Genomic DNA, 14,809 nt, shown 5'->3' on the forward strand with positions numbered 1-14,809 from the left:
AACCTGATATGAATCATAAAATCGCTATTTGTAAAATATTGCAACAGAGGATCTTGAAGAGAGAACATGCCTGAGGAGGGCTGATTATTGAAGTCAGTAAAGGCTTACCTGGTTTCTGGGTTATATCCTAAGATGTAGAAGAAAGAGTCGATTCGTGCTTTGAACTCCCTGGCAGCAAATATGTCAGAAAAGTGTGAAATGTTACATTTCCCCCTGCAAAGAAATAGAGCAAACAAATCAGTCATGGTGCAAATACATTCCTAAAGGAATAGTTCAACCAAAAATGAATATTTGCCATTATTATTTACGCAATCTTATTAATGTTTTATTGTATGTACACATTGAATGCTGTTCCAATCATGTATGCATTTATTTTGCCTGTTTTCTCCCCTACTTTTGTGTAAATAATAATCATTTTAATTATGGGATGCTGATACAGATTTCTAAGTGTGGGTAATCTCAGGGGTTACAGGATCACAGTATTCCTGTATAGTTGTATTATTAACGGCCTTTCCCTGCATCCTGTTAGACAAACAAAAGGTGACAGACACCACAGGCTTTTCAAACAATGCAGAGCGAAAAACCTCTACGAATAGTGACATTTTTACAATCCCTCCTTTCTGCACTTTACATTTCCAACGTCAGGCTCTATCAAAATAATAGGCATCAGAGTTTTTGCACCGGTTCAATACCTTGCTCAAAAGATGAAAGGAATGTGAGGTTTGGAGCAAGCATTACGACATGCTAGCGGAATTCGTTGAGTTTATCTAAAGCCCTGTAATAAGTCAAATCAAAGGGCTCTCTGTGCAGCAGAAGTTGCAGCTAATTTGCCCTGAAATCAGTGGTTCAGAGCTGTGGCTTAGTGTGCTGCCTCCAGATGGTTTCAGTTAAGTGAGAGGGAATGAAAGGAGGGAGGAAGAGAAAGAGAGAGAGAGGGGGAAAATACATCACATGGGTAAAGACAGACCGAGAAGGTCTGGTTTCTTGACAATAAGCATGCCTGTACTCTTTTTCCTGAGCCTCATCGCAAAAGAACGTAATTGCTTTCAGTAATGCTTTGCATGCAGAATCGCTGTGAAATGGTAGTCTGTACTGAGACGATCACTTCTGTAGTGAACTGAGAGGATCAAAATGTCTGTTTACGGCTCTTAAAGACTCCAGTCTTACATCCCACAGCATCTGTACCTGCCAGAGGTTTTTTTAATGACTATAAATCATGGGAGCTAGTGCTGGCTTTTATTCGCAGTGCATTTGCGTGTTCATTAGAGTAGTTTCACGAGTCGCCAGCGAGCCACCATGAATAACAACAGTGTAAGAGTGCCAGCCTAAGACATGTTTAATAAACTCTGATTTAAACTTGTGGTAAAATTGTTTTAATCATAATCATAAGTTTGATTTATTTCCATTAATCACTTCAAGCTGCCCATTATAATGAATCATTTTAAAACTTAAAGCAGCTACTTCTGTGTGTCATCCAAAAAAGCACCAAGTAGGATATTTCCTATCTTTAAAAAAATAAAATACAAACTATTTATTATTATGCAGAAAGACCTTATGCATGATTTTTCATATTTAATTTTTTTATTAACAAAAACAATAATAATAATAATAAATAACACATTACTAAATTAATAAATATTAAATAATACTTCATAATTATGCATTGTTATATTGACGCATACAATAATATTTAAAAAAATATATTTTTTACTTAAATACAAAATAAAAAAAATAATATATAAATGTCTTCATTTCATCCTTGAATCAAATGGGAATATATATATGTGTGTGTGTGTGTATAGATGGATAGAGAGAGAGAAAGAGGTATATTAAGTTACACTGAATATTGAGAGGTTTTTCTCTATTAGGTGAACTCTTATTAAGCCCTTTACTGCTGTGGGTTAATTAACAAATTCCTAAGCACAGGTAAATGTAATTGTGTGTATTACCTGAGGGCAGCAGCATGATAGGTGTCCACATAGTCTGAGATGAAGAGCTCTCTGCTCTTAACCACGGGATCAGTAATAACCAGCTCGCGACCAGAGTCTGGAGAAAGAGACAGAAAGCAGACACTGAGCGTGAGAGGCATCCAGACTGCCGCTAATAAAAACGTGCACACATAATAAACGCAGGCGAGACACAAAAGAAACCAGACAGATGCACAGACACTCTCACAGCTTATGAAATATGACTTATAGACTTATACCACAATGAATATAACAGTACTGCAGCTCTTGGAAATGGACAATAGAATGGAAAAAAAATTAAGCAATGGGTTTCAATTCAATTAAAAAAAAAAAAAAAAAATGTATGAAATACTAAACTGTATTTTTATGCTGAAGCTTTTCAGGCAAATATTTCAATCAAAGATCCACACAGACATTATTGGATGAACATTTGTCTTCAGATGGCATCAGCACAAATAACAATGGCTGCCATGACACTAGTCAGTGGTGCAGCAGGTGGCGGCTGCTGCTCTCCAGCAGGCTGGCAGAAACGCAAGCCTTCTTAATGCTTTATTAGAGTGCGGTGTGAATCAAAGTGCCAAAGCCCCGGCCGGGCAGAGCCCCCCGGCCTGTTATTACTGCCTGATGTGTGTATCAAGCTCAGATTTGCTGCTGATAGTCAGGAGAATGAGAGCTCCGAGGGCACATTACACTCAAAGTTATTTGCACTTCATGGCCCCGCTGTCGCTCTTGAGGGAGCGTTACCAGGGAAACAAGGGCAGGAGGGTGGTATTTTTTTTTTCCGAATCCACATTTATTTGAGATGCCGTTCTCTATGAAACCTCACAAACCAATAACCAGGGGTGGTTACATAAATGATGGCGGGTGAGAAGGACCCTTCAAATGAAGTTCTGTGTTTTTCAACCATCACACACACACACACACACACACACACACACACACACCTTACATACCGTTCTCATTGTTACGGTCCTGCACCAGGTGCTGATAGACGGAGTCAGGTACCTCAGACTGACGGTAGTACCATTTCACATTCATTAACAGATGGTCCCGTTTACTCTGAAAGAGAAAAATAAACATTTGTTAAAATAAATAGACATCGTTTGTTTGTTAACAGCATCGCAAATTGAGCTCTTGGCAAACGTGAGCCGGTGCCACAACTGGGTTTACAGTTCTAGTCGTCCTGTGCCAAAAGCCCTGGGTGGAAAAAAAGTCAATTAAAAAAGGATTGAAGGCATTTAATTCTTTAATAAAGCAAACAGCTTCGTGACCATGTGTGGGAGGGAGGTGAAGAAACACGGATGGTGCATATTCAGGCAACTAAAAATGAAAAAAAAAAAAAAATGAGGCTGGCTTTGTCTAGCCAAACACATCAGCTGCCGCTCCCCTCTTTTCCGCAGCTGCACTTTGAACTCTGCCACCCGCCGTCCGTCCATGGGACTGCACACAGCTGCCTTCGCTGCAGTAGCGCAGAATGACCAGCAAGGGGCAGCACTGAGTCATGGCCAGACCTCCCAGAGGCGCTTCCAAGAGGGGCCAGAGAGAGGGAAGAAAAGGGCAAAGCACTGTTTTTATTCCCTGACATGAAATATTTATTATCCTCTCACACGAAGCCAACTGACCATTCAAATGGTTTAAAAGGACATTAAAGAAACCACAGCTCAGCAGACGCTGGCGACAAGACCCCCGGAGCAGCGGCCAGAAATCACAGTCATCTTTAACATGACTACAGATTACCACATTCCCCACAAAAGGCAGAGTGTGTGCCACTGCGCCAGCCTAGTGTGGAAAAAAAATAAAAAAATAAACCCAGGGTGGATCACAGAGCCAAGGGTCTTTTTTTTATTGAAAGCCTGATTCACTTCATGCAGCTCTGGCTTCTCAAAGGGGGGCGGATGGGGGGCTGAGCTCATTGTCGAGATATTTCAAGACTCCTGCTACCTTTACTGAGGTCACTGGAAACCACTATGAGGGAGCAAATGAAGTAGAATATCTGCTAAAGAATAGCAAAAATGTTCTCTCTTTTCAAATTACTGACAAATGAAGGTCAAAGGGAAGAATCCATGGCATTAAAGACCATGAATAAGAGGAATCTAGGCAAAATAAAAAAGGTGCTGCTGTTTCTGGTATGGTTGAGATGGTTAAAACCCAATTTAAATGAGATTAAAAGCGCTCTCTCTGTAACTGGGCCACTTGTATGTGTCATCAGAGGTGTTGTCAGAGCTTATTACACCGCAGATGGGGAGACAACCTGTGCTCCTTCGGGGTATTTCAGAGATTTGTTTAGCTGAGGACGGAGGCTGATGGAGACCAAAAGCAGTGTAGGGGCTGCTTTGAACACTGCTGCCTTAATTTACAACATTAAAAATGAACACAAACACCTCCAGACCTCAAGAACAAACGCTTAATATATTTGTGTCGTCCAAACAGTTCCTTATGTGGCCGAATTGTGCGACCTTTCCTGTCGCTGCTCTAGAGCTGGAAATGACTGTTTCATTATCAGACCCTAATTATGTTTGCATGTTACACTGAACAGATCACTGCGCAGAATCAAATTATCAAGATAAGCACTCTGAGGCGGAGAGAGGCAGTCGAATGGAGGCAGCGGCGAGGAGCCCATTACAATTACAAAGCTGAATTGATTAGTGACATTCCACACAGCATTCCCTCCCCTCCCCGAGCCGCTCCTCACCCGGCTGATCCCAGCACAGCTTAAAGCCACCTCTCCAAACCCATGACTGAATTAAGACTGCTCGAGGGGCCTGCCGGCTCACTTATAAACTGGGTCTCAGTCAGCAACGGAGACGGTAAAAGGAGAGATTTCCCCTCCGTCAGAGCAGCGAGACATTCCTGAGGAGAACGGAGGGGGTGGCGGTGCTCTCTTCTTCTCTCTATAATGACCGTGCTGCTTCCTTTGTCTGATCGTTAACCACTAAACCAGGGTGTCAAGTAGGGTTTGGTTACCGAACTCAGTACTGTTAATGGTTCCGACCTAATTGCTTCGGTACTACCAAGTACTGAAGTATTCACGTTAAATCAATCGGTGCCAAATTTCAGTACCTGAGAATGCATCTGGGCGCATACGTTACAGAGATAGAGAGAGAGAGTGAGAGACACCCTGTGACGTGAAATTCTTAAATGTGGGGATTTCTAGGGCCATAATGTTTCCACAAAAACATGGGCGGGATGATAAAAATGGAAGTTACTCTTTATTGCGGAATGACACATAATTGGTCATATTTTGGATGAATAAATCAAAAGTAGGTCTGTCACTTAATTCGAATCGCGATATAGACTAGTGTCTATGAATATTAAAATGCAAAAAGATGGTTTAAATAATAAACCTGCATGTTCTGCTTGCCTCTGTATGTTTGAATGGCGGAGACGTGGTTTTGTTTACTACATAAACACTGAAGCACTCGTAATGCTCGCAGTGATTTCATCCTCTGCGTCTCACTATATGACGACATGAACACATGAACTCAATCTCCAGAGCTGCTGTGAGAGTCTCTTCATGAGAATTTTACTGTTTCCTTTAAGAAAACTAGCATCATATCATACTGTATACCCAGAAACTTCACGGCAACCTGTCAAAATAAAAGTACGGTTTAACATTTTGGCTAACAGAAATATATTACTCATATTACTTTTGTACAGTATAAGGTGCGTCTTATTCAATTTTCTGTTATTTTAAATAAAAATTAAATGATAAAAATAAATACAACCAGATTAACCACTTAATTGTAGAAAAAAAAAATACAATTATTGAAACTTTTTTTTAAAAGGAATATTCACAAAATGTTTCTTCCATGTGTTAATTTTAATAGTAAACCCCCTGTTTGTTTGCCAAAAGATAAAAGGGTTTAATTTTCATTTGATGAAAAATTAAAACAAGAATTTCTGAAAAAGACTGTAGGGCCCTATTGTTAAAAATGTTGAAATTGAGAGTTTTGGACTCATTTTTTTCACTGAAATACATGTTTTTGTTATTACACAGAGAGTAAAGTACTGAAAAAAGGTACCATTGGGTACCATTAACTGGTACCATACCAGTTCAAATGTAAGCGGTACCCAACCCTAGTCACATGGTAATCCAAAACAGAAATGACATCTCCACCCAATCTGAATTTCACATTCAAGCCTCACAGGGCTGTGCGATATCTATAAAATGTATATACAGAGTGTATATAATACACTCCAATCCAAACATGCATATTGTGATGCCTGATGCTACTTGATATAAGCCTAACCTAAAGAGGGCAGAAGAGAGAAGTGGGAAGTGTCAGAAGCACAGGGGAGGTAGGGCGAGACGAACAGCGCGGGCAGCACTAATTACAGCACAGCCAGCGTAAGAGTCCAGTGAGAGCGCTATAAGAGGCTGAAGCTGGACTTTACAAGGTCTGGCCGGAGGGGGAACAGAGCAGGGTGGAGTCTACCAGGGGTGTTAAGCAGACTCCACCGGCACGCCAACAGCTGGGCTTTCCACAGGGAGCTACTGGGCTAATAATAACCTGATGTGTGGCACACATCACAGAAAAAAAGATGTGTGAGGACTATTCATTAGTGATGTGAGAATTAAAGAGCTGCACACAGAAGCGGGCTCTTGAGCCATGCTTGGACGCAGAACCGAGGTGGTAATGAGAGGAAAATTACACGAAGCCAATGCCTGCGCACACGGCGTTTGAATTAGTCACGCTTTATTACATGCTATTGCTGAAGGTACCAACACCGATACGGCCGCCGTGGCAGAACCTCCCACCCCTGTGACCTGACGCTGCGTGTTGCCGGCTGACATTTCGTCCGTTTAGCGTAATCATTAAACATGGCGGCAGCAGCAGTGCTGGCAGGTCTTATCTGTTAACATAGGCAGCTCAAAGCAGTCACATGGCTCCCACATTAACAGGAGACGGTAAAACAACCGCAGCCTGGGCCCTCGTGGTCTCTTCTCACATAACCAATCCACAGTTAAGCAAAGCCAGACCCTGAAGCTCCCCACCTAGAGCACATTAACAGGAAATGTGTGTTTATTTTCAATTTCAATGTTGTGCTTTTCTGTCTTCCGGCACCAGAACTCTCTCCGGTTTCCCTAACCAAACTGGGCTTGTGCAGAGGAACCAAAGAAAAGCTGGCGTTTTTGCAGTTCCTGAAGAAGGTGGGGGTGGAAAATGGTTTCTTGAGGGCTTTGGCAGACATGTGAAGAATCCAAACAGCTTGTTCCGCCCAGTGTGCGAACATGTTGGTGGCATCGAGAGGGACAGATCTATGATCTACAAAACATAATATGATTAGCGAGGAGCAGGCAGACAGGAAGGGCTCACTCTCTCACGCATGATGGATGTGCACACCGAGACAGTTTCCGCCCATACGCTCGCTCTCTCTTTAACTGCCTCTCAGACATAGACCAGACGCAGCTCTCTCCATATACACACACACAAGCACTTCCATCTGGACCTCAGCTCACAGCTGTATGTGCCCGAGTGACAAAGAGAGGAAAAACACGTCGTTGCAAGCCCCGTGAACAAAAACGTCCCATGTGAATAAAGACATGCAGCGTGCTTTTCCTTTTTTAATAAAAGAAAAAGCAGCGAGTCTCACGTAGACTCCTTTCGGCTCGGGCGGTTGAAGGAGAGCAATTGTGCTGCCCTGCCACCGTCAGACTGAAACTAATAATGGTAAACAAGTGCTGATGACATGTTTCTCCCCTGCAAAAGCCTGTGTACAGATTACTCCTCCGCCTGTCTACAAGAACAAATGGAGGGAGGGAGGGAGAGAGTCACAGCTGTGATGCCGGCACAGTCAGGACCTTTATGCTGCTAAACACCGGGCGCCTCTCTCTCTCCCTCTGCTGTTTAGATATTAAATCTCGACTCGCTTTGAACAAAGTCTGCCCATCTGTCAGCCACTCTCTATATTGGATTTGATGAGCATTAGGCAGTTCAAAGGGGGAGATTTTTAGTGTAACAAAACCAGGATGAAACTACACCCCCAACCTTGCGACACAAATCCACTCATGTGAGCTCTGGTCCAAGACATAGTGAAGCTGTCTGCCTAGGTAACATTTTAAGACATGTTCCCAACCCAAAGGCAACATTATGCAACCTTTCTAATACACAATTTCAGCCAAAATTTACAGCTCTGTCCCAGAACCTCATTGTCTACGGCCTACGTAAACAGCTGCCTTTTAAAGCAACCTGAATAGTGACTGTGTTGGAATGATCTACATGGGTAGATATGTATATAAACAGTGCTCCTCAAACAAAGAGCACAAGAATATAGGCAATGTGAGTGGAATGGCATTATACTTGCAAAAGCTGAAACCTTAGAAATCACTCTAATACGTTTTATTTGATGCTCAAACATTACAAATGTTGAAAACCATTTGCTCCACTTAACATTTTTTTGTGGAACCCATAATACATTTTTTCCCCTGATGAACAAAGTTCAAAAGAACAGCATTTATTTGAAAAGGAATTTATTTGAAAATTTTGTTTATCTTCGGAACACAAATTAAGATATTTTTGATGGAATCTGAATCCATCAAAAATATCTTAATTTGTGTTCCAAAGATGAACGAAGGTCTTAAGGGTTTGGAACGACATGAGTGTAAGTAATTAATGACAATTTATTTTTGGGTAAACTATCTCTTTAAGGATTGCCTTGCTTTGTCATGATTGTACGTATTATTTGTGGATAAGACAATCCCAGAATGCATTGGAATGTACCCAAAATGGTGGCCATGTTAAGTGAAATGTGAACTCTAAATTTATTTTTATTTAGTACTAAAAATTATAGATAAAGACTTGAAACAATTAATGCAATTAATAACCTATGCATGTCTCTTCTATGCGTTTATGTTTATTACAGCATCATGCGGTTATCTTCGTAAAATGCTATGCTAAACTCAGCTGGAATCAGTTGTGGTTTTCACTTTAGAAAGCAGCTCCATATGTAGATGGTACAAAGCAAAGCAGCTCAATGGGTTTTGGAACGAAACCACCTTATCCATCTTGTGCACGTATACATTCTGGAAGCCAGAGATCTGCAGGCATTATCGTACGTTCCTGTCCATTTAGCGCCGACTCGCGCCGTGCTGGGTGTACAAATAATGCTAATTAAGATCTCCCTGCTACTGCTGCATCCATTACACCAGCATCAAAAACACAGCAACACTTAAAACACTTGACTCTGTGCACTTCACATAATCTCCCTCTCTCCATTTCCTCGCCCTGATTCTTGATCTCGAAGGCTATTTCCTGTAGCTGGCCGTTGGGCGATATCACGTCAGGTGTGTTTGATATGAAGAGGCAGTGGCTGTGATGTGTATCACAGCGTGTGTTGGGTTGCTACACACAGCAGGTGTGACCGGCTCATATCCCTTCCCCCCCTTTTCCTCTTTCAAAACAGTTTTTTCCCCTCACTCAACCCCCCACCTGGTACTCAAACACTTCAGTTACTGCCTGAATGCTGGGGGCTGGACATGAAAGAAAGGGGTGTTTCCTGAGACATGACTGACAGCAGTCTCCAGGCAAAAAATGGGTGGAAAGACAACGTTAATATTTAAACGGTTGTTATTTTATTGCTATGAAGGAGAAACACTTTTTCCTTCACAGGTCTATTGTTCTTGTAACGTTTTGTTGTGGGAGACATTAAAAGACGCAAACCAAACCAGAGACATTCTTTCAAAATGGTTAAACAAAACAATGTATCATAAAAATGAATGCTTTTATCTATAAAAAGCAATCTGTAAAGCATGTGAGCAGACTGATAAGATACCCGCATAGTTTCTAAAATAGCTAAATACAGACTACTTTCTTTTCCTTCAGTTGTGGTTGTATTTGAACGATCCAGACAATAGCAGGAAATGAAGAGCTCTGAATACAGCTATCGATAACAGGCCAAATCAGAAAGCTTTGCTGTACACACACACACAAGCTTTCAATGTCGCTGCTCAATTGACAGCGCCCAGACAAAATAAATCATATTCTTCCCACAATGTGAATTTGCAGCCTGAATTGAATGTGATTGTATTATTTTGTGGTATCCAATCACATCAAACACAATAAATACACATCACGCCTTTCTATTGTGTAGTCTCCATTGACAGCACTCAAAAAAACAACATACAGTGCAAACTGTCCGATTCAAAAATGACTCTTATGATCAGGTTCTTTTAATGAAGTGGTCAAACAGCCTCAAAAACTCAGGCTTTTAAATCAACAAATTACTTCGTGATTTAAATTTTGATCTGCTTACTGACAGATAATGTTTTAATATAATGTAAATAATATAATAAAATGTTAAAAAAGATAAACAATATATTAATTTATATCTTATTTAACAGGGTAATAGGGTAAATTAGGTTATAAAACCATATTAAAATAAATTAGCAAGATAATAATAATAATTATATTAGTAAATATGCAATTAGGACCAATTTTGGAGAGTAATCATTCAGCAACCAATTCAAAGACTAATGTAACCACTGCTGAATCCATTTCTCTCTCTTGCAGAGATTTAGATTTGACCTCTTCTTTTGTCTTGGGTAACATCTTATCTAAAAGCTGACTGTGCCAGCCCTAAATGGCTGCTGACAGTGTAGATTTATGGACTGAAGCAGTGCAACTTAGAGTGGAGAATGCCTGCGAGCTCAGGGGACGCCCGATCCGTGTTCCTGACCTCAATGGTCACCGTCGTAGTATAGAGTTACTCCATAATTCTACAGCTCTCTGACACAACCTTGTCACACGGCCGGTGAGATAATGTACTACAAGAGCACAAGCCTGGCGTACAGCCTCCCAGAAATGTGAAACATCTCAAAACATTTGAGCACAAAGGCAAAACACATGAGCCTGTGAGCTTATCCAGTCCTGAAATCTGTAGAGAGAGCGACGGCGGATCAGTCGCACAAGCAGCGGGCTTGGTTTAGCCTTGAGTCCCTGCTCATGTCTCTGCACTTCCTGAATGAAAGCAGAGAGAGAGACAATGCGCTGCCTTGTTAGTGTGGCCTAATGACTGGGTCGTTTCACTCGCCGGGGAGGGGAGCAGCCATGCATTCATAGATAAACACAGACAGGATCATGGTGGGGTGAAAAGGGCTGAACCACAGGCAATGGCTGCAGCACGAGTTAAATGAAGAAATAGCGTGTTTACGAGACTGACGTATGAATGAAGCGCAAGCTGTGGGGCCTTTATGTTAGGGTACAGAAAACAGAGAGAGGAAAACACGCCGTGTGTGAGTGCCTGGTTGGCTGGTTAATCCCAGCATTGAGGCTGCAGCATGGGCCGCTGAGCAGTGCCGGGTGTGATGGAGCGCGGTAATGGAAGGCAGGAAATGAGAAGTCTTGGTTAAGCCACGGCTAATCGATCAGTGTGTTCGGGCTGGAGCGAGCCAAGCTGATGCAGGGAAAGCGGCTTGAGGTAACAGACGCTGCGCAAACCCTTCCTCTGTTCTCTGCGCTGCTGTACTCTGACACAATGCTCTTTGTTCTGCTCTGGCTCTAATTGCGTCGCTGACTCACTTGGGTTCTGATTATTTGATTGGGCTGATTACAGCGTTCAACTTTCAACTTTCATTGGTCAGTGTGCATGTGGCTCGGCATTTGTGCATTGAGTCCAAGACCAGGTTCTGTATATAAGTCAAGCTGTTTGGGTTGATGTGAGAGAGAGCGAGAGAGAGCGAGAGAGACTGATTTAACTCTGCCATCTCCCCCGCTGACTCGGTTAACTGCAGCTGACGGAAATATTTATAAAAACTCTAGCTCCGTTCCAAAACCTGTCTACCTAGATCACATTTTAAAGGAATAGTTCACCCCAAAAGATGAATTTAGGAATTAAAGAACAGTTTTAGGATCAATGGGATCCTAAACAACATTAAAGACATTTATGTCGGCGTGCACTGTTGCGTTTCGGGCATCCCGAGATCGACTCCTGGCTTGTGGACCTTTCCCGATCCAGTCCCCCTCTCACTCCCATTTCGCTTCCTGTCTAACTACTGTTATTTTTTAACGGCAAAAATAAATCTTAAAAATTGTCATTTTTCAAAATACCTTGGCTTATGTCATACCTGTTTGGAATGACAAGTGTGAGTAAATTATAAAAATAATAATTTTTGGACTAACCGTTCCTTTAAGCAATCGTAAGCAAATCTCATTATAACAGCTATTCTAAAATGTAGACAGTAGCCTCATGCTGCCTTCTAAGATGGCTTGTTTATTCTATTGACTACATTACAACACTAGACTGTGCTAAAAAAAAAAAAAAACATTTTTGATAGACTAAAAATAATAAAAACTGGACAAAAAGTATAGTAATAAAAACTTAATTATAAAATTAAAACCATAACTCCGTGTAAGAGGTTCTATAATAATTTGGATGCTACCTTAAAAGGCAACTGCCTATGTAGACAGTAATATAGCTTACTGGATTTGAAACAGAGCTATCATTTTTAAAACTGAAGATATAAAGAAAGGGAGAGAGGAAGAAAAGAAAAAATGCTGATCCTTACAAGTCCTGACTGCCTGACAATGATACTCAGCAGGAAGTAGTCTTTACCAAGTACACTCCAGTGGAAGAAGAAAAATCAAGGCAGGACAAGAGCACAATTCCCACCCTCACTTGTGATTCATCACACACTCCTTTCACCCAACATCCCCCTGCACTGGGTTTCCTTTCAAACATCAACCTCTGCAAATATTTAGTTCCTAATACCTCTCGCATAAAGGAGCCAAAGCATTACACAGGCTGGCAAAGGGACGGATCTGCATACTGATCCAGCTCACGCGTCCTAAGAGGTGGGCAAGCGTTCAACTATCTAGAAGGACCGTGGCGTGAGGTCCTTAGGATGAGTCGGGGAGCCTGTGTGTGTGTGTGGACAGACGGTAAACTAACCGGCCTGCGACATGCCAGCTGGAGCCCCGCCCTCTGGCTCGACGGGCGGCACTTTACCCGGTGGCCGAGAGAAATTACCGCTGACAAATATTCATACAAACACGACACAGATACCGGATATACATCTGAATGACAACGCACTTCCTCATGTAGACAGACAGGCACAGGCGTAGCCTCATTCCCTATACATTTAGATTTTAATGAGCATGTGTGCGTGGCTGAAACAGCTCCCTACGGGGCGGAGGGGGAGAAATAAAGAGGAGCGCCACAGGAAGCTGCTTATCTGTGCTCCAGACTGTCAATCTGCCACAGGAGCCCTGCACTACAGGCATGAGGAGAGATCATCTGCCTCCTCCAATCCCTCCGTCCTCTTTAATTACACACGCGCTCCACGTACAAACACACATGCGGGTTTGCGCATGCGCACAACTTCCAGGAAACAATGCGGATCTCCTTGTCGAGTCTGGCACACAGGCTTTGACTCTGCGTCAAGGAGAAGAGGAGATGAATCTCTCTCGCAGGGATGAGGAGGACACAGGCAGCTGGAGTTCAAGGGTCACGGCTGACACTCAGCCCACGGTTGCACTCCCAGCATGCCATCTTTCAGCTGTATTTCAACCCTTACTACACACACACACACACCTCTACCAGCAGCCACCAAGTCGGTTCTTTGTTATAGAGTGCCTACACAGTCCTGCCAGATAAGAGCTGAGGTCAATCTAATTAGATGTAATGGGCGGCAGTGGGTGCACACTCACACACACACACTGAGGCTGGCGTGAACCGCGCAGACGATTTCCCATGCACTAAAATGTGAGCATATGGTCGGGGGAGGGCTGCAGAGACATCAGCCATTTGACATTTTCATCAAGTACCGTAGTACACTCGGAGTAAACTGATATCTCAATTGGCAGAGCGAGGTATCGGCCTCCACCGCCGAACTAATGTCAAACCAAGCTGGCGCAGAAGACGCGCCACCGGACTAGATTAGAACGAAAAGAAGAAAAGAAACGTCTGCGTGTGTTAACGTCTGCGGAGATGAAGGACGACACAAAGTGAGGCTGACAGCTAAATGTGGTCTTCAGTCTATGAACGCGTGTGTGTGTGTGTGGATGTTTGAGGGGGGGCGTGTGGTTATTGATGGCACCCGGCTCAGCATCATTAGTGCAACGGTCGGTAAATTATCCCTCCAGCCTTTTGCACAAGGTCCGCCCACTCACACACCAGCCAACAAGCTTCCAGCTGGATGACTGACAGCCCTGAGCAGCCAGTGGTGGAGAGGCAGGGAGCGTCGGTGAGGTGATAAAGCGCTATCAGAGCCGTTTTGTGTATGATGACTGAAAAGCACTGTTTGTTTGCAAGCCTGCTGAGATTTACAACCATTTGCACTGCCCCTCCCTGCATTTGTTTTCTTTCATGCTGTATTTTTTTCCCATCCTCCCTTTCTCTCTCTCTCTCTCTGGCTACGTAGAATGCTGTGTGCACGGAGGACATTTTCCAGCCCACTGTGATGATATTGATTGCAGAGCCTCCCCTGATTGCAGCCCTGAAGTATTGACCAGCCGGCTCTCCTAGAAGCAAACAAACACACATGCGATGCACACGAAGTGTGTGTGTGAGTGATTACACGCTGTCAAGCCCCACATCGAAACGCTCCACAAGGAGAGTGTAAAAGCCCAGAGCTCCTGCTCTCTCGTGCTCATTGGGTCCAGTGACAGCCAGTGGGCATCGGTTTCTGCTGTTTTTCTTATAACCCCTCTTACTTTTGCAACAATTTTACCCTTTTTAAAAAGGACTGCATTCTGGGGGAGCCATCAAGAAAGCAGCACTGAGTTAGAAATTCTCATTCTGATCACTCATCTAATCCAGTTCACAGTCTCTCCACAATGAGCCTGATCTAACAGCTCACTCTCTACCCTAATGCACCAGCACTGCTATTACCCATAATTCCACAA

General features: G+C 42.8%; 1 protein-coding gene across 6 annotated transcripts in view; it reads right to left on the reverse strand.

Annotated features, from left to right (window-relative positions):
* The window catches only part of rerea (arginine-glutamic acid dipeptide (RE) repeats a), a 164,880-nt gene that overhangs the window by 45,685 nt on the left and 104,386 nt on the right, over nucleotides 1–14,809 (reverse strand). For all 6 annotated transcript variants that reach the window (XM_058764419.1, XM_058764420.1, XM_058764421.1 and 3 more), the window contains 3 exons: nucleotides 2,921–3,026; nucleotides 1,950–2,046; nucleotides 109–213 (listed from right to left, as the gene is read on the reverse strand). In XM_058764419.1, coding sequence (XP_058620402.1) covers nucleotides 109–213; nucleotides 1,950–2,046; nucleotides 2,921–3,026 — 308 coding nt within the window. The remainder of the gene's footprint in view (nucleotides 1–108; nucleotides 214–1,949; nucleotides 2,047–2,920; nucleotides 3,027–14,809) is intronic.

This window comes from Onychostoma macrolepis, chromosome 23 (assembly GCF_012432095.1).
Source record: "Onychostoma macrolepis isolate SWU-2019 chromosome 23, ASM1243209v1, whole genome shotgun sequence".
Lineage (NCBI taxonomy): Eukaryota > Metazoa > Chordata > Actinopteri > Cypriniformes > Cyprinidae > Onychostoma > Onychostoma macrolepis.